Genomic DNA, 27,204 nt, shown 5'->3' with positions numbered 1-27,204 from the left:
CAGCCGTCATCTCTCAGCTTAATTTACCTCACAAACTCTAATGAGGATAAAATGAGCAAACTTTATGTGTGCTGCTCTGAGATCTTACTAGGAAGGATGGATAAAAATAACATGATATCTATTTCATTGATTTCATTATGAAAGTGGTAGAAAAAGAGCAAGAGTCTTGGAGCACCTTAGACTAACAAAATTTCTTACAAGGTATAAGCTTATGGAAGTGGTCATTTTAGACACAAAAATACAGGTATAGATACATAGGTCTGGGAGCTGGAGAAGCCATCTTCAGGACTTTGAGAGGTGACATTAATAATACCAAATGAATTAATTTCAATAGGCATTAAAATACCGTATATATGTACCATTGGGTGGGTCTTGTAGATACTATTTGTTTTGGCTGATTAGTCCACTCTTTCCTCCTTTTTTAACTCCACACTTTACTCTTTTTACCTGTGGTAATTTTCTTTCATCTCTTCTTATCTTTGGCCATGACCTTTATTTAAGGAAACTTCTTTTTTTGTCCCATTTAATTCCAGCATTAAATAGTTTAATTTTTGTTAGACCTGTTGTTGTTGTTGTGGAAAACACTTTCTGAATGGCTAATTAGTATGAGACTCCGTTAGAGTGCCAGACTAGGATCTGGACGATCACGGTTTGAAGCCCCACTCTGTCGTGGAATCTTGGTTGGTGACCTTGGGCCTGTCACATACTGTTTGCTTTACCCTACCTCTCAGGGTTTTTGTGAGGATTAAATGGAGGCTCAGAGAACAATGTCAGCGACTTTGGTTCCCCATTGGGGAGAAAAGTGGGGGTATAAATGAAGTCAATAAAATAAATTTTAGATGGCTATCAAGGCTTCTCTGAACTTCTGGATATTTAGATGGCTTGGGAATTTTTTGTTAAAGTTTTCAGTAATGACTAATCCTCCAGCCAAAGCATAAGAAGAATGTTTCTCCTAGGCTTTATTATACAGAGCGGTGATATGATCATATTGGTGTTGCAATCCAAGGTGTTTAAGCTACAGAGCACAAGGCTGGGGGAAAATGCAGCCCAGTAAGTTCAGTTTTATATACAAGCCCTGTGTCAACAGTGTCTCTGTATCCAGGGGACACAACTCAAGGTTTGTTCTAATGTCACAACTGTTCTTTTCTATTAGCTCAGACATACCTGAGGGTGCACATTCTTGAGGGAATTATTGCACTTTTTAGGTAGCTGAAATCCCTCACATTGTAGGCTTTATGCCTCAGAGTATTACCTGAGGGGGCCATTAATCCCACAGCGATGTGCAAGCCTGTCGCATCGTATTGACTAATTATGCATTTTCCTTCCTTTGCCTTGAGCATCAAGAAAGCATTTCTGTTCCAAAAGTTAGTCAAAGCATTCCGGGTCAACTGGGCTTAGTGCCTGTTGGAACTGAAGCCTCCAGCTAGCCTGAAACACAACAATCTACCTACCGCCTATTTGTGGTATATGCAGTGCTGCATTCTAAGGCTCTCACTGTGTGTGACAACAGTGAGCCATAAACTGGTCTGGCCAATGCTCCAGGCAGACAAACTGTCCACCTTGCAACATGCCACAGAACCTTCTGCAATGAAGAAGAGTTGCTTTTTATAGGCCAACTTTCTCTACCACTTAAGGAAGAATCAAGCCAGTTTACAATCACCTTCCCTTCCCCTCCCCACAACAGACACCCTGTGAGGTAGGTGGGGCTGAGAGAGCTCTAAGAGCACTGTGACTAGCCCAAGGTCACCCAGCTGGCTTTTATGTGGAGGAGTGGGGAAACCAACCCGGTTCACCAGATTAGCTTCTGCCACTCATGTGGAGGAGTGGGGAATCAAACCCGGTTATCCAGATTAGAGTCCACCATTCTTTAACCACTACACAACGCTGGCTCTCAATGCACACAGGTTCTGCAGTAGGCACGCCTTGAAAAGAGTTTCCTGAAGTCGTACAGTCTGGGAAAAAACAACAACCCAAACTTGCCTAAAAACATTTGTGACATAACCGATTAAAATGAAAAAAGTGGAGCCTGCTTACTGAAAGACAGCTCAAGTCTTAAAACTGCTTCAGAAAAACATTTAAATTGGAGCCTTGGCAAGTCTCCAAGGAGGTGGAATTCAAGGCCTGCAGGGTAATCACGGTGAGAACAACTCTCTACATTCCTTTGCTAGAAGCAGAGATGACAACCTGAGGCCTCTTGACAGCCACAGAGTGGGGAACACAAGCATTATTTAATGTTGTGCTCTGGGGTAAGGGGAAACTTCTTTTTTTAAATGAACGTGTGTTTAATGGATGTGTGCATTCAGAACACTGATTTATAATCTTCCTATATGCAGGTCTTTAAACTGGTTCGCAGCTCCAAGCATTTGGAAGCTGGCTCTGCTCTCTGTCATCTGTGCAGTCTATTTCAAAAAGTGTCACCAGATCCATCCAAGATTCTCAGAAGAAAACTGCTGGGAAGATGCTTTTCTGTCCATAATTTATTATCTTCAGCTCTTGTTAGACATCATTCCTGTGTGATCCTGCCTGTAATGGAAATTGTGAGGAAAGTACTTGGAGTCCTCTAAGTTGTGCTAGGGAAGGCAATGGAGAATTTCATTTATTGACGGCTTTGATATAATAATGACTGGTGCCACACTTGAAATTTGAGCAGTTTCCTCCATGCACTGGAGATAAAGAAGGTGAAATTAAAGGAAAAGCTAGGAAGAGGAGAACTTGATTGGCTTCTTAAAAATGTACTCTGATCGTTATGTCTCCTAGATCCTTCAAGCCCGACTTTGTTCTGGTCCGGCAGCATGCTTACAGCATGGCCCTCGGAGAGGACTTCCGCAGCCTTATCATCGGCCTCCAGTATGGTGGCGTCCACAGCGTCAATTCTTTTTTCTCCATCTACAATTTCTGCAGCAAGCCCTGGGTGGTAGGTGGCATTCTTTAGGCTCATTCATTAGGTCCCATCATCCAAACAATATTGTCTGTCTGTCAACTGACTTCATTGTTGAACGCCAAAGGCACTAGACACACAATACGACTAATAAATAAATAAGTCACATGCAATGAGAGAGGAGAGATTCTTGGCCATGCTTACATCGGAAGGATCTCCAAATTCAACCATCCAAGTCTTTTGTTGTTGTTGTTCAAATGCCTTATTTTTCCAGCCACAGAAGATTGCAGTGAGTGCAGAGAGGCACAATTAGGAAAGGGGCAGTCAGTGGTCCCTTTATTCTTTGACCATTAGGTGCATATGTCTAACCTTGGGTACCACACATACCTCAGACTAGGGGTTCTGGCTTGCCCTCTGCCTAACAGGCTATGTGGACATGATTTGGCATGTGGTAATGAGGTCCCTTAAACTTTTTATTTGCATCTGTGCTCTGAGCATCTTGTCACTGGTGGGGCTATTATTATTAATTTCATACATGGCAGGTCACTGATTGGATTTATAATTTGCTCTAACCTGGAATATGGAAGTGGGAGGTTTATTTATTTATTTAATTTATACTCCATACACCATTTATTTATTTAACTTATTTAATTTGCACCCGCACACTCTCCCCATAGGGGACTCGGGGCAGCTCACAACATTTAAAATATAATATCAACACAATAACAAGAAGTTTAAAAAAAACATTAAAAACAAATAAAAACGTCAACTTGACAAGCCAATCTGAAGGCTTAAAACAACTGGCCAGCTCCTTGGTTCGTTACGCTCACCAGTTGCCACCTGAAACCAAACAGCCTTGCATGCCCTACAGAATGCTGGAAGGTCCTGCGTGGAATGAAGTTCCCCAGGAAGCTGGTTCCAGAGAGAGGGGGCAGCTACTGAAAATCCCCTTGCCCTGGTGGCCAACACGTGAGCAATTCGCGGCCCAGGCACCTGTAGAAGGCCCCGCAATGATAATCTAAGGAAGTGAGGGGGGGAATCATACTGGGAGAGGCAGACACACAGGTAAGACGGTCCCAGACCATTTAGGTCTTTACAGGTCAAAACCAGTGTTTTGAATTGTCACCAGAAACTGATTTGAAGCCAGTACAGGTGCCGAAGTATTGATGTTGCAGTCTAACCTTTGTCAGGAGCGGAAGTCCAAGATCTCTAATATTCAACCCTATTCAGCCTGGAGAGGGGCCGTAGCTCAGTGGTAGTGTCTCTGCTTGGCATGCAGAAGGTCCCAGGTTCAATCCCTGGCATCTCCAGTTGAAGGGACTAGCCGAGTAGGTGATATGAAAGACCCTTGCCTGAGACCCTGGAGAGCTTCTGCCGGTCTGAGTACACAATACTGACTTTGATGGATCAAGGGTCTGATTCAGTATAAGGCAGCTTCATGTGTTCATGTGTACTAGCCCTTGTGCCTTAAATTCCATTCCATAGATGTATGTGATGATCTACCCCAGCTCAGGCATTTCCTCAGTTGCTCCACTCTTAAGGCAAGAGCACTTTCCCTAGCAGTCTTTAGAAAAAGAAGAAGAGTTGGGTTTTATACCCTAGTTTTCTCTACCTTTAAGGAGACTCAAATTGGCTTATAATCACCTTCCCTTCATCGTCGTTTCTTCTGTGCAGTCCCACATGGGATCTGCGCAGGCGCAGGCCAACCACGGAGATATTAAAAGCTTCTATAAAGCCTCAGCTCTTCAGAGCGCTCCCCTCCCCCCGGTCGTTAGAGTGATCAACTGCCCAACTGCCACTCTATGGGGGGGGAACGCTCTCCCTCCAGTTCTCTTTCTGCCGCCGCGGAGAGAGGATTTTTCTTGCTTCGGCTCTTATAAGATTACCTCAGGGGTTAAAAGTTGTTGTGATCCTGAGGTAATAATGAGTAAAAATAAAGATAAAAACCCAGGGGCTCTGTTCAAGAAATGCCTGAAATGTAAAACGAAAATGGCAAAAAGGGATACACATTCGGAGTGTATTCTATGCCTGGGAGAAGGGCACAATACAACGTCTTGTAAATCCTGTGCTCAAATGACATCCTGGGCGATTCAGGACAGAGCTACCAAGTTGAAAGCTGCCCAGTGGAATAAATGTTTGGAACCACAAATTACCTTATCAACCACTGGAGATTCGGCCTCTGTGATGTCTGTCCCGGTTTCCAATCCAGCATCAAAGGTGGTTTGTGAGAGGTCGGCTTCTCTCCCTGCTCCTTCCAAGTCTAAGAAGAGAGCAGGTGAGAGCAGTAATGGAAAGGGGAAGAAGTCAAAATCGACGGCCCCCGATACGCCGCCTGTGCCGCCGCCTGAGCAGGTCCGGCCCCAGTCTCCCAAGCAGCGTTGATCTCCGCATGACGCTGATAGGAGGGGCACAACCTCTGCGGTCCCGGAGGTTCGACGTCAGGACTCGCTGTCGAAACAGCTGATGCAGATTTCCCCGGCACCGATCTCCAGAGCTAGAATTGCATCCAGGGGGCGCAGTCGCTCGCCACGTCGTCAGGCGAATCCGCCCCAAAGAGATTCTCCGCCCAGTTGGAGTCGATCGCCAAGGGAACTGACCTCCGCTCGGCACCAGCTGGTCTCCCCTAGGTGTCAGTCACCTCCCTGTGAGGGTCGTCGGCACCAACGATCTCTAACACTGATTGCCTCATTGCCGTCAAGATCACCCTCGCAGTCACGGGGAAGGCATTACTCCCACTTCCCATGTTATGACGTGCATGGGAGGTCTTTTTCTCCTGACTATTGCCATGATCACCAGCGCTATGGACACTATGCTCGTAGTCCGGGAGAGAGGGGCGGAGGCCAAAGATGTTTTTATTCTTCCTCTGATTGTTACCGTTGCGAATCACAGTCTAGTGCCCTACCGGCATCACATAGACAGCATGGTTCAGACAGGGTCACTGGCCCTTTAAGAGGAGCATGCTCACCTCGACATCATCATTCTGACCAGGCAGCTGCTGCAGCCAAGAGGGTTACAATGCCTAAGGGAGATGTGAGGTTTCCGGAGATTATACTCTCAGATTCTGACGGGCCACGCAGATTCTGACAATGGATCAGATGATGCGTCTTTGATCACACCAGACGATATTATTGATGACTTAGTTGTCACTAGCCCTTCAGATAACGTGAGGTCATTTGTTGAACAGGTTTAGCTTATGGCTAAAGCGTTAAACATTGATTACAAACTGACAACCACTGACCCTGCTGATGTGGTTTCTGATATTTTGGGCATAGCTGACAATGGGCCAATTGCCCTGCCATTTGTGAAAAGTATCCTTGACATAATACAGGCGAACTGGGCTAGACCCGCATCAGGTTCTACTGTGGTCCGAAAGGTCGACTCGATGTACAGGGTTAACCAAGAAGGGTGTGAGTTTATATCTCACCATCCAACTCCTATGATAGGCCCTCCCGGGGAGATTCCGTTCAAGTTCTCATTCAGCGCCCCAGGATAAGAAGGGCAGAAAATTAGATATAATTGGCAGGAAAATCTATACTGCTATGGTCCAGTCAGCAAAGATTTTGAATTTTTTAGCAGTCATGAGCCGCTACCAGTTTTTCCTGTGGGATAAATTGACTAATTACATTGAATTTATGGATGAGGATAAGAGACCTCTGGCCAGAGTTTTACAATCTGAGGGCCAGGCTATGGGTAGGTGTCAGCATACTGCCTGTAGGCAGGTGGCAGATAGCACAAGTAAAGTGATGGCGACATCTGTTGTGCTCAGAAGGCATTCCTGGTTGAGAGCTTCAGTGTTGCCTTACAACACAAAAATGAGAATTGAGGATCTCCCATTTGAGGGGTCCAGTCTGTTCAGTGAGGACACTGACTTGTTCTTGGACAGACTTCGAAAGACTAAGTCCAGTTCAAAATCACTGGGGATTACGTCCATGCCTGCTTCAACTTTTAAACCGAGGCATTTTCCCAGGCACGGGCAACCTTACAATAGGACTTACCATTACCAGGGTCAGACGCAGCCACAAAATCAGTTTCGTAACTCCTATAATAATACGCAGCAGGAGGTTTCCACCTAGATTTAGGGGAAAGAGAGGAGGCCATTCCTCCCCTAATCGCGGGGGGAAGGCTAAGAACGCATGACTAGAATTACAGGTGGTTTTTGAGAACCGTTTATCTTGTTTCTTGCCCTGTTGGCAAGCTGTGTCTGATCTGTGGGTTCTTAAGATAATAAAGTGCGGTTACTTTTTGGAATTTAAATCATTGCCTCCAAGGTTCCTACCCCCACGTGTGCCTACAGAGTTTTCCCAAGTGCTGCAAGAGGAGGTGACGGGACTACTAAATAAGGGTGCTATTTCGGTAGTGTCAAAGCATGAAATGGGGGATGGGTATTATTCACATTATTTCCTTGTGGATAAGAAAGATGGAGGAAAGAGGCCCATTCTTGATTTAAGGGGTCTGAATAAATACCTAAGGGTGAAGAAATTCAGGATGATATCAATTTCGGATATCTTGTAGTTACTAGAGCACAATGTTTGGTTTTGCGTCCTTGACCTCAAGGACGCATATTTCCATATTTCAATTCACACCGAGTGCAGGAGATTTCTGCGGTTTGTGTCTGACGGTATGCACTATCAGTTCAATGTCCTGCCGTTTGGATTAGCGGCATCATCACGAGTTTTTTCCAAGTGCATGGCGATGGTGGTGGCTCATTTGGTACTCAGTGGCTGCACAGTCTACCCGTACTTGGATGATGGGTTGTTTATGGCAAGTTCAGCTGAAATTTTGGCTAGACAAATTGGGTTTGCATTACACACATTGGAAGAATTTGGGCTGGTGGTCAATTATAAAAAATCAAAGTTGAAACCAGCGCAAGATATGGAATTTATTGGGGTTAGATTGGATTCTATAACTGGAAAAGGTTTTCTATCAGTAAAGAGAGTGGCAGCCTTACGGAAAATGGTTTGTGCATTTCAGGCCAATAGATTCCAGAGAGCCATTAATATCCAGAAGTTGCTGGGGCTAATGGCATCTACAACAGCAGTGGTTTACCACTCTAGGTTGCACATGAGGACCCTCCAGAGTTGGTTCCTAACACATTTTAGACCATCACTACACAAGCAGTCGAAGAAATTTTCCATACCAAGGAAGGTCATTCGTTCCCTACAGTGGTGGGACTCTGAGAGCAATTTGTCACAGGGGGTGTCTTTTGGAAGTTGGCAGCCCCAGGTGTTCTTAACCAGTGGGTTATGGTCTTCTGGTGAATCCAGGATGCATATAAATTCCCTGGAGTTGAGGGCAATTAGGTACGCTTCGCTCTCTTTTTCAGACATCGTTGCGGATCGGGTTGTACAGGTGGCCACCGACAATATGGTCACGAAGTATTATATCGCAAAACAAGGAGTTGTGCCTGTGTGCGGAAGCCATGCACATGTGGAAATGGGCTACAGCACATTCTAATACCCATCCATATTGCCGGGAAAGCCAATGTGGTGGCAAATGCATTAAGCAGGCAATCTACTACACATCACGAGTGGCAACTAAATACTGTTTACCTAGATCAGATTTTTCAGATGTGGGGCACACCACAAGTAGACCTGTTTGCTACCCCAGACAATGCAGTATGTGCAGAATTCTGCACAAGGGCAGGGGTAGGGTACCGATCATTGGGCGATGCGTTCCAGCTTCCTTGGAAGGGTGCAATGTTCTACATATTCCCCCCTTCCCCCTGTTGAGCAGAGTGGTCATCAAGGTGAGGGCGGAGAGAACAGTCTGCATTCTCATAGCCCCTTACTGGGCTCGCCCACCCTGGTTCCCGACAATGATGGCTCTGGCTAAGGGGAACGTGATCTTATTCCCTCCTCACGAGGACGTGTTAATGCGGGGCCCGATGAGGTATCATGACATACCGAACCTATGCTTGGTGGCGTGGAGGATCAAACCCTAATTCCATGGTCAGAAAGGGTGGCAGATGTGTTACTCTCCTCTAGGAAACTCTCCAACAGAAAGTCCTATGCAGCAAAATGGCGCAGGTTTTCTGGGTGTTGTGCTGAGGTTTTATTCCTGAATCCTGTGCTGTGCTTTTTCGCAGGTTTTTGAGTTCCTGTTGCATTTAAAAGATGCAGGTTTGTCTAATTCCTCAATTAAAGTTTATTTGGTGGCTATTTCGTCCTTCCATTTTAGTGTGGATTCTAAATCTTTGTTTTCAAATCCTTATTCTAAGAGGTTTCTCAAGGGGCTGAATAATATGTATCCCCCTGTATCTCCATCCACTCCTCAATAGAGTCTGTCGCTAGTGCTATCTGGGTTGATGAAGGATCCATTTGAGTCTATCGCCACGTGTGATCTGTCATATCTTTCATACAAGACTGCTTTCTTGCTCGCAATTACGTCGGCCAGGAGAGTGAGTGACATTTCCGCCCTTCGGTGTGACCCTCCTTTTACGAAGTTTCACCCGGACAAGGTAGTACTACGGCCCAGTATGGACTTCCTGCCTAAGGTGGTCTCAACTTTTCACTTGTCACAGGACATAGTGCTCCCTGTGTTTTTTCCTCAACCACAGTCGGAGACAGAGAAAACTCTCCACACGGTGGATGTACGCAGAGCTTTACTGTTTTATGTGAATCGTACTGCAGGATTTAGATTACATGATAATTTGTTTGTTTGTTTTAAGGGTCCTAATAAGGGCAAGGGAGCATCGATACAATCAATCTCTAGGTGGATTATGTCAGCAATTAGGATTGCGTATCAAAATACGGATGTGGCCTGTCCATTAATTCTTAAGGCCCACTCAACTAGAGCCCAAGCCGCTTCTGCTGCATTTTCTTCTAGGGTCAGTATCCAGGACATATGCAGGGCGGCGACATGGTCCAGTCCATCTACATTTGTAAGACATTATGCCATGGATGTTGATTCCGACAGGGAGGCTGTAGTGGGGAAAGCAGTGTTGCAATCAATTGTACATTAAATGATCCCACACCCTCCACCTGTGTACACGAGCTTGTTATTCTCCCATGTGGGACTGCACAGAAGACACGACGATGAAAAACAGTGTTGCACTTACCTGTAACTGTTGTTCATCGAGTGTCTTCATGCAGTCACATATCCCTCCCTCCGACCCCGCTGTGGGGATCTTTTTATCTGTTGGCTATTAATTTTGCTGTCCCCGCGGTGGCAGGTTGGAGAACTGGAGGGAGAGCGTTCTGAAGGGGAGCGTTCTGAAGGGGAGCGCTCTGAAGAGCTGAGGCTTTATAGAAGCTTTTAATATCTCCGTGGTTGGCCTGCGCCTGCGCAGATCCCATGTGGGACTGCACGAAGACACTCAATGAACAACAGTTACAGGTAAGTGCAAAAAAAATTTTCCTCTCCCCCCAACAGACACCCTGTGAGGTAGGTGGAGCTGAGAGAGTCCTAAGAGAACTGTGACTGGCCCAAGGTCACCCAGCAGGCTTCGTGTGAAGGAGTGGGGAATCAAACCCGATTCTCCAGTTTAGAGTCCACTACTCCTAATTACTACACCACACTGGCTCTCAAAAAGGTGTAAAAGAATTCTATTTCAGAGGATGTTTTGTTGATGTTTGAGCTGCCGGTGGGTGTTCTGTGTGTTTGCGTGTGTCTGTGAGTTGACCATCTGTTGCCTTTTGGATGGTGGATTTATTTGTATGCTTTTAATGTATATAATATCTTGAGACAATTGTTTAAACTGCCTTCGGGAGGCGGGGAAGATGGGTAGAAATATTTTAAACACATACATTCTTTCCAATGGGTGACTGGTGAAGATGCTCAAACAAATTATCCTTTTAGCCACAAAAGACTGGAATGAACAGGGATATGAAAAGGGAATGGGAATATGAAAAGGGCAATCATTGGTTCTTTACTTTTTATCTGGAGATTAACAGATCTGATAATGCGGTGACTGCCTAGCACCACAACCCATTACCCACCATAGCAAGGACGAGCACTGCAAGTCTAGGTTGCATTGTTCACTTCCAGGCACAAGTTATGGCATCTGTAAAGCCCTGCCCAGACTAATTCTAGCATACTTAGAGTGGACATGCTTCTTGGAAACATTCTCTCTCATTAATATTTGCAAGGGAAGCTGGACTCCGAATGTATTTATTTATTTATCACAAGATTTACAGCTAGTTTATCCAACATAAAACTCTCAAATCAAGTTATAATAATAAAGCAATAAAAGCAACCTAAAGTAACTACCCATGAAATAAATTCTGCTAGATCATGGTGGGAACCTTCTCTTTTGCTCCAGCTGTGGGATGCTCTTTCTTGGGAACATGCAAAGCCTGACCATGGACTTCTTTAGGAAGCAAATAAAACATTTCTGTTTAAGCAAATATTTTATAATATAAGGCTTTATATGAGCAGTTTTTGAAATGCCATAATGATGGAATCGATCTGATTTTTGATTAATAAATTGACTCTGCTTGAGTCTCCTTTCAGAAACAAAGGTGAAATTAAACCCACTTATCCCTGCTCCATGCTGCTAATATTGCAGTTTCAGGACAAAGGGGCAAAATAGGAAGTGTACGTCTTACTTGCAAATACAGGATGTGTTGTGGAGGGGCCGTGGCTCAGCGGTAGAGCATCTGCTTGGCATTCAGAAGGTCCCAGGTTCAATCCCTTGCATCTCCAGTTAAAAGAATCAGGTAGTGTGTGTAAAGTGCCGTCAAGTCGCAGCCGACTTATGGCAACCCCTTTTGGGGGTTTTCATGGCAACAGACTAACAGAGGTGGTTTGCCAGTGCCTTCCTCTGCACAGCAACCCTGGACTTCCTTGGTGGTCTCCCATCCAAATACTAACCAGGGCTGACCCTGCTTAGCTTCTGAGATCTGACGAGATCAGGCTAGCCTGGGCCATCCAGGTCAGAGCGATCAGGTAGTAGGTGATGTGAAAGACCCCTGCCTGAGACCCTGGAGAGCTGCTGCCAGTCTGAGTAGACAATACTGACTTTGATGGACCAAGGGTCTGATTCCGTATAAGGCAGCTTCATGTGATGTGCTACATGCTAATGGTTGAACATGTGAAGCTGCCCTACATTGGTCCATCAAGGTCAGTACTGTCCACTCAGACTGGCAGTGGCTCTCCAGGGTCTCCAGTAGAGGTCTTTCACACCATCTACTATCTCATCCTTTAAACTGGAGATGCCGGGGACTGAACCCTTCTGCTGCTCTACCACTAAGCCACGGCCCCACCCAGGGACTAAACCTGGGACTTTCTGTAGACAAAAAACATGCTCTACCATGGAGTCATAACTGCTCCGGAGTTTGCACTCTGGCATCTTAAACTGATTATATGCTTTATACCAGCAAATCAGGCCATTGATCCATTTAGCTCCGTATTGAATGCTCTGTCTGGAAGCAGCGTAGTGAAGTGTGTTTTCCAGTTCTTGCTGCCTGAGATCCTTTAACCAGAAGCACCAGGGAACTGAACACAGCAGGCTGCACTATACTGAATCAGACCATTGGTCTGTCAAAGACGGTATTGCCTACTCTGATTGGCAGCAGCTTTCCAGGGTCTCAGGCATAGGTCTTTCACACCATCTTCAACCTGATCCTTTTACCTGGAGATGCTAGGTACTCAGCCTGGGGGTCTTCTGCTGTCGATGCTGCACCCCTGAGCCATGGCCCCTCCCCAGGGACTGAACCTGGGACTTTCTGTAGCAAAGAACATGCTCTACCATGGAGTCATAGCTGCTCCATTCACCTGCCCCCCCCCAACGAAGTTGACTGATTCATGGAATTAGACTGCCCAGATATTGAATGTCCAGAGGAGCTCAAGGGAACTTGTTAATAAGACTTGTCTTTCTCCCTTGAATAGAATCAAAGAGTTCAAATTGGCATTTGGCAAAAATATTTGGCTTTATTTAATTGGATGTGGGTCTGTTATGCATTTCAGCCATGATTTACATTGCTGAGATCACCCCTGGCAGGGAATACAGATTTTTGCTATGGTAAACCATTCAGAAATTAAGACAGCAAAACCTTGGGAATTAATATTACTCTGCTGCAGATATGTAGACTACATAAGGCATTTTCAGTCATTATGATTTTTGCGTTATTACTTCATGGACCAGGAGACCTCACTATATGAGATCCTCTCTGTATATGTGGCAACCATTTGTGTGAATAGGATAATGTGCATATTTTCCAGCTTCCAGCATATGAATATGCTAAGGTGCTTGCAGACCCAACATTTAATTGGTGAGTGCCGGAGCTGGCTACACTGAACCTAACCCCACAACAAAACTGTAGCATGCAAATAAGAGCACAGCACATTGTTGGGATAAAAATGGCCACAACTTTTATTGGTTACAGCGTTAGGGCATTGGCATAGCATAGGGGTTGGATCCCGGGCATCGGCTGACCCGACTGCCAGCCAGTGATGTACCTCCTACTCTCAGCCCACCTGCTGGAGAGTAGCCTGTGAGGAACTCCTACTCCCAGCCCACCTGCTGGGAGTAGCCTGGGATGGCAGTATGCAGGATATCACTTGGACATGAGCCACTCTGTGAATCCCCTGCCACTTGAAGGGAGGCCACCCTGACAGCCCCCCGATCTGGGCATGTCTCCTGCCAGGCCTCCCCCAAATTCCCTTATTGGGATACCCAGAGTGGGGAAAAGGGTGCACACAGGCTATCTTTTCCCCAAAACTGGATCCAGCCCCATGCAAACACTGCCAATAAGTTGTGACATGAAATAAAACTAGATAGAACAAACTGCAATGCCAAGTAAAGGGAGGGAGGGTGGGACAAGCCAGGATGCTGAATGAGTGGGGAGGCGAGCGAGGGCCGAAAAACTGAGGCGAGCGAGGGCTGCATTTATATCTGACTGGTGGACCCACGTGAAGCCCACAAGCCCGCAGTCTGCTGGCCTTCCCTGATTGGCCCCCTTTGAATCAGGGCCCTTACAAAGAAGCAAACGGCCGGGCGGGAAAGTTAGCTAGCAAGCCTGCGCAGATGCAGCAGGCTTCCCAGAAGGCTGCCGCCATTGCCAGGAGTGCTCGCCTGGATCCTGGGGAGCTGGATACTCTACCCTGCCGCCCACTCCAACCACCCCCCATGCCGGTCAGCAAAATGTGGCGCAGGGTAATTCCTGAGCCATTGCTTATATATAATGCATCCACATTCTGTAAAGGAGCAGCCGCTGGGATACAGAGAGGGGAAGAGACCACTCTAGACTGTAGCGGGGCTGGATTGGGTTGCAGTGCTCTGCTAAATGTTGATTCCTGCTGTGAATCTCTAGGGACAGCTTTTAAAAATTCAATAAATGCATTCAATAAAGTTCAATAAAAATGCAATAAATGAATCATGGGAATGGAAACAATTTGGAAATATATTCACTCCCTTCAGTCTCCTCTTCCTGGTTCTATAAACTCTCCGGGCTTAATTTTCCCTCCTCATCCTCTTCCTGAAATTGATCCTGCTCTCACCATGCTTCCTTCTTTGACCATATTCAGTTTTTATCAGGCCATTTTGGATTTTCTTTCTTTTTATTAATTTATAAAGCCACACTTTCCTGCTTACCTGGGAATTCCTTCAACTAAGTAGAAATTCTGACTCATCTCTGGGTGGTCTAGTTTTACTGTTTTTGTTACTGACATGCCATTGGCAGAAACTGGTATTATATGTTTGTAAAAGCCCTGTAGGCTCCAAAAGGTTGAGGGATTCTGTCCCTTTATCTTCTTATTCAAGGGAGATTCACATTCCAAAGTAGTAGGTTGTCCCAACAGGCAATTCAGTAGCAAGTAAGGTGCTGTTTCAGAGAGCCAGCATGATGTAATGGTTAAGAGCAGTGGTTTGGAGCAGTGGAGTCTGATCTGGAGAACTGGGTTTGATTCCCCACTCCTCCACATGAGCAGTGGAGGCTAATCTGGTGAACTGGATTTGTTTCCCCACTCCTACACACAAAGCCAGCTGGGTGACCTTAGGCAAATCACACTCTCTCAGCCTCACCTACCTCACAGGGTGTCTGTTGTGGGGAGGGGAAGAGAAAGGTGATTGTAAGCCGGTTCGATTCTGCCTGGTAGAGAAAGTCGGCATATAAAAACCAACTCTTCTTCTTCCTCTTCCTTCTCTTCGATCACCTAGAGTAGGATAGGAGAAGTTATATTGTATATATGTTTTTGTGGTTGTAAAGATACAGACATTCTTTTTGTTTGTCTCTAGTTCTCTCAGCTAATTAAAATCTTCAACTCTCTGGGTCCTGAGAAGTTCCCTCTTGTGGAGCAATCATTCTTTCCAAGCCATAAGCAGATGGTGAGTATCTTTATTTTGTTGGATGATACATGGTATCCTATAGAGGAAGGGACTGTGATTTTGCAAGGTACAGGAACATTTCTTTCCTTTTTTTGTTAAGTTCTTGGGAGAGCACTTGGGAAAATGTAGGTGCATGAAATCAATTGTTGTGCTATTGACAAAGGCTTATATGTGGAGGTGGAGATAGACAAGGGAAGAATGCATGTTCATTCCAGATACATCTGCTTGTGCTTAGTTTTGGTGAGATGAATTTTGAAACAATTAGTTTTGAGGCAGGATATGATGAATGGTGGCATTATGCAGGTATTTTTGGAAAAGCCTCCGTACGAATCATGCTTAGCCTTTTCAGTCAGGAATGCTGGTGAACAGTGTTATGTTTGGTTTTCACAATTCCTCCCCCCCCCCCCACATCCTGCACTGGAATTATATATAAATTGAGGATCAGTAAATAAATTAAAGAAGCAGCATACTGGAGCACTTTGTAATAACAATAAATTTGCTGTTAATCAGATTTACCTGTGATACTATCACTGTCCATTACATATTTATAATCACTGTTATTCAGGGAATCAAGTTTGGAAAATGTGACTTACTGCCTTATTTTTGTTATATAATTTTTTCCTGCATTCTGTGTAAGGGGCATCATCAGCTTTAATATTTTTTCATAAATAATACTAAAATAATATTAATGAATAATAATTTAGATATATAGTGAGGGAAAAAAGTATTTGATCCCCTGCTAAATTTGCCCGTTTGCCCTCTGACGAAGAAATGACCAGTCCGTAATTTTAATGGTAGGTTTATTGTAGCTGTGAGAGACAGAATAACAACAGGAAAACCCCCAGAAACCCAGAAGACAGAAGTCAGAGATTGATGTGCATTATAATGAGTGAAATAAGTATTTGATCCCCTATCAACCAGCCAGATTAGGGTTAGGGTTAGGGTTCTGCTGTTGACAGAAGCAATCAATCCATCAGATTCCAAACTAGCCACCATGGCCAAGACCAAAGAGCTGTCCAAGGATATCAGGGACAAGATTGTAGACCTGCACAAGGCTGGACTGGGCTACAAGACTATTGCCAAGCAGCTTGGTGAGAAGGTAACAACCCTAACCCTAACTGTCAACCTCCCTCGGTCTGGGGCTCCATGCAAGATATCATCTCGTGGAGTTGCAATGATTATGAGAACGGTGATGAAGCAGCCCAGAACTACACGGGGGGAACGTGTCAATGATCTCAGGGCAGCTGGGACCATAGTCACCATGAAAACAGTTGGTAACACACTACGTGAAGGACTGAGATCTTGCAGAGCCCGCAAGGTGCCCTTGCTCAAGACAGCACATGTACAGGCCCGACTGCAGTTTGCCAATGCACATCTGAATGACCCAGAGGAGAACTGGGTGAAAGTTGTGGTCAGATGAGACCAAAATCGAGCTCTTTGGCATCAACTCAACTTGCTGTGTTTGGAGGAGGAGGAATGCTGCCTACGACCCCAAGAACACCAAACCCATCGTTAAACATGGAGGGGGACATATTATGCTTTGGGGTTTTTTTTTTTTAAGAGGATAGGACACCTTCACCGCACAAAGGGACGATGGACGGGACCATGTATCGTCAAATCTTGGGTGAGCACCTCCTTCCCTCAGCCAGGGCATTGAAAATGGGTCGAGGATGGGTATTCCAGCATGACAATGACCCAAAACACACGGCCAAGGCAACAAAGGAGTGGCTCAAGAAGAAGCACATTAAGGTCCTGGAATGGCCTAGCCAGTCTCCAGACCTTAATCCCATCGAAAATCTGTGGAGGGAGCTGAAGGTTCAAGTAGCTACACATCAGCCTCGAAATCTTACTGACTTGGAGAGGATCTGCAAAGAGGAGTGGGACAAAATACCTCCTGAGATGTGTGCAAACCTGGTGGCCACCTACACGAAACGTCTGACCTCTGTAATTGCCAACAAGTACTAAGTCATCAACAAGGGTTTTGCCACCAAGTACTAAGTCATCTTTTGCAAAGGGATCAAATACTTATTTCACTCATTATAATGCACATCAATCTCTGACTTTTGTCTTCTGGGTTTCTGGGGTTTTTCCTGTTGTTATTCTGTCTCTCACAGCTACAATAGACCTACCATTAAAATTACGGACTAGTCATTTCTTTGTCAGAGGGCAAACGGGCAAATTTAGCAGGGGATCAAATACTTTTCCCCCTCAAATACTTTTTTCCCTTTTTTCCCTAGATATATATTGATGCTGGTTATCTATTTACCCAGAAGCCCAGGTTACCTTATCCGTAATATTAGGAAGTAGAACTTGTCAGTTTTGCTCTATATGCTTATAAGAATGAGGTCTGGATACCTAAGCCTTTCTGAAATGAACTATTCTACAGAATTTTAAGGTAGTGTATTCAGTAACAACATGGGACATATCATGGCATGGAGAAACCAGCACAGTTCTTTATCTGCTTAATGTCTTATGTACCTGCTAACTTAACTATGAGCACTCCATCTTAGCTGTCATGCTTTATTATACTATGCATGCATATAAAGCACATGTATGTGAAAACTCATAAGCAGCCAGGACTGAGGTATCAGCAGCCACCCATGAACAGCAGAGAAATCTGCAGGTGCAATAGGAAGGGGACAGGGAAAAGGAAAGGCACAGAAGACTGTTGGGGTTTACTGTGTATGGTCTCTTTTTATGGTGCATTATGAAACTGCAGAGGTGAGAGATGGTACTATATCTGGAATCTGGGATGGGATATTTTAAAAAAGTCACTGTGAATTTGTGAACAGAACAGGAATCTTTGCTAGAACATAATGATACTGGAGAGTTCAAAGTGGCTGTCTACTTTGTTGATCCCTGAACTACTTCTTTCTGTGCCAGTTACTGCACTCCTAGCCCTTGTCATAACTTTCCCCAGAACTTTCACCTTCTTGGATCAGAACAGCTGTAAGAAAGAACAATTGACTGCCACTATGGTACAAGTCAATTTGCCAAGAAGCACAATTCAGGTATATCCATTGGCCCAGGAATGGTAGCTTTCTGTGTGAATGTCGTATGCCATCTTTCTAGTTCTGTAGTCCATGAACAAAACTCTACGCTCTCATAAATAGTGCCTGCAAATTTTCACCCGAGCTCAGGAGCTATTCTGAATTATTCCAAATCTGCAACTATAAATCCAAAGCAAGCTTACACATGGATTATGTCATGTGACATAGAAGGCACACCTCTTGGTCACATGACATAGAAGGCACACATACTTGCGTCATTGTCATCATCAATCCCCCTACCCTATGTTAGGTTGTGTTACAAATTATATTACAAAGCTTAGGAAAGAGCTTTCAACCGTTTAGGGGTTCCTTGTCCATGATAATCAGTCTTGGGTTTTTTTGCTTCAAGGCTGAGATAAATTAACAGCCATCAATTGCAGTGAGCTGCTTGCATGTATGGGTCCTGCCTAGGTTTAACCACATGATGAAATGCAGAAATTCGATGTTGAACTTGGAGGATTAATGAGCAGGGGAAGCATCACCTGTTTAGCTTTTGGCTGTATGTATCAAAGACAGAAGAACTTTGCCAGAAAATTATTTGCATCCTAACCTATTGAGTTCTGTAGTGACTGAGGATTGAGCAAACAGGATCTTTTATGTGATTCTCTTTATTCCTCTTTACCCAATATCTCAGAAACTCAACAATCCATTTATTTTCCTCTTTTTTAAGAATTTAGAACCAGTTTCCAATCAATTACATTTTGATCACAGAGAAATTGGATGGGAGGCAGGAAGGGAGAGTCTGAAAAATGTCGGATTTGTACTCTGTAGATGCTCAGAGGCAGGCAGTGTCTTCCTGAACCTTCCTATGCTGCTAGAGCACCATTCTGTGGTCTATAACATAAAATAACTGCAAGGGCTGAAGTTACAAAAGAGCCCATTGATTTCTCTTCAAAGAGAAATCAGAGAGAAATGAAAGAGTAATCCTTTTTTCAAAAGACAATAAGAGGAATCAGCCAAGCTTTAAAAAGTAAATTTTGGGAAAAAGCAATTCCCCTCCACATAACAACAGTGTTATTTTGAATACTGGATAAAGAAGTGTTCAAAAAGCTGCAAGATGAACTTGAATTAATGGAATGCTTGATCCATTTTGTTTATTTCTCTTTGTATTTGGTCAGTTCTTCCTTTCTGAACATTATTATCTTTTCCAAACGTCCTCCCCCCTATCAAATTATATTCATAATAATGATTGGAAAAGGGCACATAAATGATCAACGGATACTGGATTCTACTTCCAATTGTGAAGTACATTTACAAGACAAAGAGGAGATTGCAATGGCCAGGAATGACAGCAAACCCAGATCTGAATGTGTTAGAGAAAGGAATAATAATCTTCATATCCCCCCCAACTCATAGATATTTTAGAGGTAGAACCTATGATGCAGTTTTATACACCCTTACCAGATTAATGATTTAAACGTATTGTTAACTCATACTGCAGATGATTCTCAAGGCATTTGCTGCTGGCTAAAAATTCATAAGATCGAGCTGCAATCCTAAATGCTCTCACTTGCAATCAGTGGGGCTTACATCTTAGTAAAGATGGGTAAGGTTGCCTTGCAAGAACATAAGAAGAGCCCTGTAGTTCACTCTTCTGTTTTTAACCAAAAAAGGGCCAGCAAGATGCTTCTAAAATAAAGTTCAAAAAAGACAGGGTATGATAGAAATAAAACACTTTATTGTTTTAGAATAAAAGGACACTATAAAAAGTGAACATTATTACCTTAAAGGACAATATACATTCAATGGATATAAAACTTATAAATAACAAACAAGGAGGAAAACTGTAAACAGTGCTACAAAACTTAGCAAAAATTACGTTCCTTCTGTGGAGGATTTTTCTCCCAGACCACTCTTGAATGGCCAGAATTGTCAGAATGGTGATAAAGAAGATAAAGCAGATTAAGGCTGCAATCCTCTGAACCATTTTCTGAAACTAAGACTGTTACCGCACTAGGTATTCCCAGCGATGTATTAAGAGTTTAAAAATGTTATAAAAAACACCGTTTTAAAAGGGTTTTTGGATGCCATGGCTAAAAAATGGTTGGAAGATGTCTTCACAGCTAAAGGGGCCAAACAAAGTGCGAACAGTATTTTTTACAACAGTTTCAAACTCTTAATACATCGCTGGGAATACCTAGTGCGGTAACAGCCCATATTCCTTCGAGTTCATTGGGGGTGGCTTCTGAATGAAGAGGCATAGCATTCATTTCCTTTGAAACAGAGTTGATGAGCACAAGCCAAAACATTTAGAATCAATAGAAAAGTTCCAATTGACTTGAACAGGTGTGGCTCAGGCCTAAATGACAAATGCTAAGCTAAGCTTAGCAGCCTTAGTGCTAACAGCAAGTACGGTGGACAGAGGGTTGCACTTGGGTCAGTCTTACCGGGGTAGAAGTTGCACGTTTGTCAAGGCAACCTGTAAAATGGGAATTGTGGCCAAGGTCATTGTGTGGGAGTCAATAACAAAAGGCTAAAAAGCACTATACACCTTAAGAAAATTAATATATACACAGTATCTTAATTTTTTTAAGTTATAAGTACTTAGTTGCAGCACTAAGGAATTTGGAAATGTTCCAGAAGAAATATATATATTGCTGGGTTCTTTCCCCTTCACTCTTTTCCTTCCTTTTCCATCCCCATGAAAGAAAAAACTTTCTGTGTCAGTGACCTTATTTACTGTAGGGTGAAGGGTTGCACTGTTCTGCCTTTGCCCATTTAACTGTGTTGCACATTCCATAATAAGTTTTGCCTTCTGCACTGCAAAATGGAAATCCTCATGCAAAATGGAAATTCGCGTGTTGGATAGGTGGCTGAATTTTGATTGGCTGCTGCAAAACACACAGATATACGATAGCCTGTATAGAAACACAATGACCAGATTTCCACATTATCAATACCGTAGTGTGTCAGCCATGGTCTTAAACTTCTACGGTCAGTGAAAACAGTAAAACCCCACAGACCTGCCAGTCAGTGGAAACAGAAATGGAAACCTCAGTCAACAAGAGGCTGTTTCCTCTTCTTGCATTTCAAGGTTTTAACTGAGGCCAGTTTTATCTTCAGCAATGGGACTCTACAAGGCGTTATAATTGCCTCTGCTGCTGGTGCCAAACTAGGGGGTTCTTCCCATTGCTCCCCCCTGCTACCTCTGCCAATCCATAAAAGGGGCTGCACTTAAATGGATAACATCCATTCAAAAAGTAAAAAAGATTTGGTAGAGATCATTCTTTTTAAACTCAAGTCCCAATTTCATTTTAAGGGGGGGCTGAATGCACTAGGCCAATTTCAGTAGGCAGGTAGATGTCCAGCAATTTTATGAAGGCATAAGATCTCCAGACTGTTCTACCTGACAATTCATCAGATCTTCAAAGCTGTGTAGTTATTAATAGTCAGTGTTAAAGAATATTGTGATATACACAGCTGCAGTATTGAGTCCATGCACTTTACGGCATGCCTGCACAGGAGTTTGTAAAAATGTTGTATAATGGGAAGATAGCTGTTATTATGGACCAGAGACCTTTGTCATGCAGCCAAGAGAAAGGCCCTGTTGCCAGCACCTTTTGTGCAGCTTTCCATTGTCAGTGAGCAGTTAGCTAGCCTTCTCTGTATGAAGTTCTTTCAAGGCTTGTGCTTGCACGTTAAAGTGGAAGCGCCCTAAGACAAATCCCAGTCGTTTCAGTTTTCTTAGAAGTAAAGTAAGCAGTGCTGTGATCAGGATGGCTGAGGCTAGCCCCAGAACTCGGGCAATAAGCGGGGTCGGCCCTGGTTAGTACTTGGACGGGAGTCCCCCAAGGAAGTCCATAATGTAGAGGCAGGCAATGGCAAACCACCTCTGTTCTGTTTCTTGCCTTGAAAATCCTGCGGGGTTGCCATAAGATGGCTGTGACTATAAACAGTAAATTTAGTTCTTCTGGCTCTTCTAAAGCATTAGTTCAAGATTCCTTCTATCAACAAAGGCACTGTGAACATTCCTGTAAGCCTTTCTTAATAATGAAGGTTTCCAAATAATGAGCATCTTAAAGGGGTCAGATCTTCCACTTAGAAATCCGTATAAAACTTTGATTGTGTAACCCTAAAACTTAGGCACACTTGACAAAAATCACTCTCGCTTTTTTCTTGGGACACCCTGTCATCGCACAAGGATCCATGGCCTTGGTTCACTGCTAGAATGATCATGGAAAGCATTTGTTGTTGTCCCAATTCTGAGTGCAATCTTGATATCAGGGCCAGTCTATGAAAAATCACACGATAAAACTGGACTGTGCTACTCCAGACAGCATGTTGGAGGTCACATGAAAGAACTATCGAGTACATTTTCAGCACATAGAAAACTATATATCATTATATTATTCTCACTGACCTGCTGATTTTCTACGTGCGGAGATTCTTTTCATGGCCATGCGCCCCCCCTCCCCCGCAACCTCCCAATCTAAAATAGGTACAGCCAGGGACAGTTCTATGATATGATCTCCTCCTGCATGTAAGCTACCATTGACATTGACTGGGCTTAAGTGCATGGGGGGGAAAAGATGTAGGATTGCAGTTCTGCACCCCAGCTCAGCAATCTCTTCCAGGTGTGGGAGTTCAAGGGCACTTGCCCACAGGGATTGAGCTGGGATGCAGAACTGCATGTGTGGGGGGGCGGGCGGGGGGGGGGGGAGATGGCTACGTACATGGTTGAGTTTACCACAAGGCAATTTCCAGCTTAGGAAAGCTCCGTTTTCCTACAAGGAATGAACTGAAGAGATATACATGTAGCAGTGTAAGATAAATAATGACAGCGATAAAAAGAAAACAGAACTTGTGTTAAATGTTGGCCCTGCATCCCACGCCACAACCTCAGTAAAATATAGTTGCCCGTCTCATCAGTAACCCTACTGCTTGACAACATTAAAGTGTAAAATATGTTTTATTTTTTATTAAGAGATTTTTTATATTATATTTTTCCATTATAAAAACAAACAAAAATCATTCAGTCTACAGAAAAGGTGGGGCAGCCAGCTCCTAAATCCATGTCACCAGAAGGCATATGGGGTCTCTGACGACTGATCTGCTTAACCATGTCTGAAGAAATACATCACGTCATCCCCAGAAATGATCCTTTAGCTCGTTCAGATGTAGAACTTTAGGAAATGTATCTCTCTGAGTATGTGGAACTGAGTTTATATATTCTCTCCCCCATCTTGTCTGTGCAGCTTCTGTTGCTTTAACTGTGATTTCTGATACAAACAATTTCTGAGGGGAAATTACCCCCTCACAGTAGTCACCCGACAATGAAATATTATAAAAAGCCACCAGTGATCCACTCCACCCCATCCCTGTGTGATAAAACTCATATTTTACCATTCTCGGAAAAGTCCAAAAAACTGGATGTTTTTCAGTGTGTTCGGTTAGCCTGCCATCTTGGGGCCTTTTTACAAGACCATTTTATCACGTTAATATTTAATTTTTTAATTATTATTTCATCACGTGAATATTGACAGGGGCATTGTCATTAGCATGGTGACCCTTCAATCTCAAAAACAGTTGTGTGACTGAAAGTAGAGTGGGGGGAAGGGAAACACATAGTGTGGCGAATAAACACAGATGATTATCACTAGTGTAGAGACATTGACATTCCAACATCTTTTAGAATTAAACAACAATAAAAGAATAAGCATTGACTTGGAATGTATGATCGCTCCTTTAAAGCAAAAGAATCAACCCTTTCATTGCTTATAGCATGAAACAGTTCCATGTCCTGTCAAAAATAGCTTATGTAATCACATCTATATACATCTTAGTTCAGTAAAACACTATTTTGGCAGCTAATTTCTTAGCCCTAACTGTCATCTTTTGTCCCCTTTCTCTGGTGCTCTCCCTGTCCCCTTATCCAGATATCTGTATGTTTCTTTTATTTTGCATTAATTTGTTTACATTTATTTGAGTTTTTCTAGATGTTAAAAAGGCAACTCTGCCGCCAGACCAAAACACAAAAGGTGTAGAGCTGATTTGGTTCTCAACAGGTCTTCTTGTTTGCAACTAGAAGAGAGACTGCATTAATTGGAGCTGGTTTTTAAAAAGCTATTGTTTATGCTCTGTGCAAATCCAGAGCTACCATGGAACGCATTTGGCACATGGCAGGCATTTTGATATGGTGCTTCTAATGTACATGACAACTGGATTCTCCCACTGCTCCATCCAGTACAAACATCATAACTTTCTCGTCCCCCCTCAGGCATGTGGCTTAATCTCAAATTTTTATTCCTGACTGGTTTCATTTTGTCTACCTGCTGAACACATGGAGAAGCAGTTTAGGAAGCAAGAAGAGAGGGGCTGGAACTGTGATTCAAAACCCAGCTAGGAAATTTTTGAGATTTTTGTTTTCCTACAAAAATATAGATTGTATTGCTATATAGATAATGATATATAACTGAGAGCAAATACTCCCTTATTTATCTGGTGAGTAAACACAAATCCCCAGACAAACGTCTTCTGAACAAAACGGGTGATAGCAATTCTTTTTTTAAAAAGTGATTTAAAACAACAAATAATCAATTAAGACAGCAAAGTTTTTTTTAAAAAAAGTTTGAAGTGCTAAAATTTGCAAGAAACAGGCACTAATATCATAGTTTTCATCATGATCTGATAACAAGTTAGTGTCCAAAGAACGCTCAGCCACAAGGGACAGAAGAAACAAGAAAAAGGGTTGAGTGTTCAGGGGTCTGTCGCATTGATGATGGTCTTATCAGGAGGTGCCCACGCTCTGTACCAGCTGCAATAACCTTCCTTCTGCTGGATGCAGGCAAAATACTTTGACTGGGACCCTGAAAGGCCGAAGTTGGAGAGCATGTCCGTCCACAAGCATTCGTTCTTGGAGGTCACAAAACAGGGAAGGTAGTAGCAAGGCTTAATCTGCGGTTACAAAAATGAAACAAGTGAGGAGCTGGCTCAAATTATTTTTTAAAAAAATCACATTGTGGCATTTGTTTTCTCTCGCTGTATTTCTAGACCACAAAAAGTATGTACCACTTCTACCCTTTCTTCTAAAAAACCAACAGGCTTGGCTACTTCAGAATAACCATGCTAGCATGCATAATTCTGCAGAAAAGTAGCTCGGAAAGCATATTTCTAGCATTTCGAAAAGTAGCTAGTCCTATCCCAGGCTCCATTCAACCTGGCAACACTAAGCCTCATAGGAAAGGAAGTGCCATTTGAATGGATTCTTAGTCTTCGTAGTGCTGCCTTGCTCTGCTTTCCAGGCTTCACACATCGTTGGACAGTGCGCTATCATTTCACTGCACCAATCACCCACCACTGGACTATCCTATGTGGACAAGCCACACTAGTTGCAAATGGCTGTAGTGCAATGATAGCATGGATCTAACAATGGGCAGATGGAATTCTAAGGAGTTCTCTTTCCTGATCATCCTCCCAGGACATCCTTAATGAGCTGTCGGCAATTCTAGGAATGTTTTTCGGAGACAGCACGTACCTTGCAGCCACAGCCTTGGTTATAACGATGGTTCAGTCCTTTGCGTTGGGCTAGGGTCAGTTGATCCCATTTCTCGTTTAAGTTGCACAGCCCAGTGTAAACCTTTCCATCATATACTCGGCCTAGGAAAACATTTGCAAGTTAGCCATTCCATTTATTAGGTTCCTAAACCTGACCCAAATAGCCCAGTCTAGCCTGATCTCATAAGATCTCAGACGCTAAGCAGGGTCGACCCTGGCAAGTGTTTGGATGGGAGACCTTCAAGGAATACCAGGGTTGTGACGTGGAGGAAGGCAATTGCAAACCACCTCTGAATGTCTCTTACCTTGAAAACCCTACCAGGGGTCACCATAAGTCAGATTTGACTTGACAGCAAAAAAGAAAAGAAAAAGAAAAAAAGGCTAATATTCCCTGTGCTGGTTTTTCCATGGCATGGAAACTCTAGAACAGGGGTGTTAAACATAAGGCCTGAGGGCCAGATCCAGTCTCTTGAGAGGTTTTATCTGGCCTGCGAGCCAGCTGAGGCAGCCCCCCCCCCCATTCTCAATCTGGGCTGGTGAGGCATGGCCTGGCCCAACCAAGTGACTTTTATGTCATACTCGGCCCTCGTAACAATTGAGTTTGACACCCCTGCTCTAGAAGCCCCTCCTATGTGGCAAGTGAAAGGAAGCATCATGGCTGCCTCTTCAATAAAGCAAAGCGTTGTACAGGATGTTTGTTGTATCAATCTCCTATTTTCAGTTTACTTTTAATACTGCAAAGGTGTATTTTCCTAGCGGTGAATGATACATTGGGGGGAGGGAAGAATGTGTTACAGGATTTAATTGGGCAAATTGATATTTAACATTAATCACTCTCCTGCTATACTGGAGATTGTAGCACAATTTCTGAGACTTGCTATGAATGTTTGTCAGCAAGTTAAGTAAAGGGCTTTTATTAATTCCACCATTCTTTTTTCTATTATGTTCTATCCTTGTCAGAAATGTTCAACTTCAATAATTTTATGTTACTATGCAGACACCCCATGTTTCAATTTTATGCCAATAAAGGAGATTGTTGTTGTTGTTGTTGTTGTTGATATTTAACATACCAGGTTATTTAAGCCTCCCAATTAGAATCTGATTTCTGAATTCAGCTTCTGAATTTGTGCATAATGTCTTCCCACAGCCGTCTTTTACTGACAGACGATTCCCTCATCCCAAATTGGTACAGTGGAGATAACAGAGAGGCCCTCCTTCCTTTGCGAAGAAGCCTTAGCTCAGTTGGAGCTAGAAGGTCCTTAGGTCCAGTCCCTGGCATCTCCAGCTAATAGATTTGGAGCAACAGTTGTTGGGAGAGACCTTTCTCTCCCAAGACCCTGGAGACAGCTGTCAGCAACCAGACAGCACTGTGCTGGGTGACTCAGTAGGTCTACTTGACATAGGGTGGCTTCATATTTTCAAGACAGCAGTTTTGAGGGGCTGATAATTAACTTGCAAATCAGATGCATTTGCCGAGAGCTGGCTGCCCCTTTCCGATCACAGTTCAAACAACAGCC

General features: G+C 43.6%; 2 protein-coding genes across 2 annotated transcripts in view; one reads left to right on the top strand and one right to left on the bottom strand.

Annotated features, from left to right (window-relative positions):
* SYN3 (synapsin III) overlaps positions 1 to 27,204 on the top strand; it is a 222,028-nt gene that overhangs the window by 43,449 nt on the left and 151,375 nt on the right. Inside the window, exons 4-5 of the mRNA XM_056847571.1 lie at positions 2,758 to 2,914; positions 15,054 to 15,143. Coding sequence (XP_056703549.1) covers positions 2,758 to 2,914; positions 15,054 to 15,143 — 247 coding nt within the window. The remainder of the gene's footprint in view (positions 1 to 2,757; positions 2,915 to 15,053; positions 15,144 to 27,204) is intronic.
* The window catches only part of TIMP3 (TIMP metallopeptidase inhibitor 3), a 49,615-nt gene continuing 46,066 nt past the window's right edge, over positions 23,656 to 27,204 (bottom strand). Inside the window, exons 4-5 of the mRNA XM_056847574.1 lie at positions 25,668 to 25,789; positions 23,656 to 25,087 (exon numbers count right to left, since the gene is read on the bottom strand). Of these exons, the coding sequence (XP_056703552.1) occupies positions 24,890 to 25,087; positions 25,668 to 25,789 (320 nt within the window). The 3' untranslated portion in view covers positions 23,656 to 24,889. The remainder of the gene's footprint in view (positions 25,088 to 25,667; positions 25,790 to 27,204) is intronic.

The sequence above is a fragment of the Euleptes europaea genome, chromosome 3 (genome assembly GCF_029931775.1).
Source record: "Euleptes europaea isolate rEulEur1 chromosome 3, rEulEur1.hap1, whole genome shotgun sequence".
Taxonomy (NCBI): Eukaryota; Metazoa; Chordata; class Lepidosauria; order Squamata; family Sphaerodactylidae; genus Euleptes; species Euleptes europaea.
The sequence above is the reverse complement of the archived record's forward strand: the minus strand, read 5'-3'. Positions and strand labels throughout refer to the sequence as shown.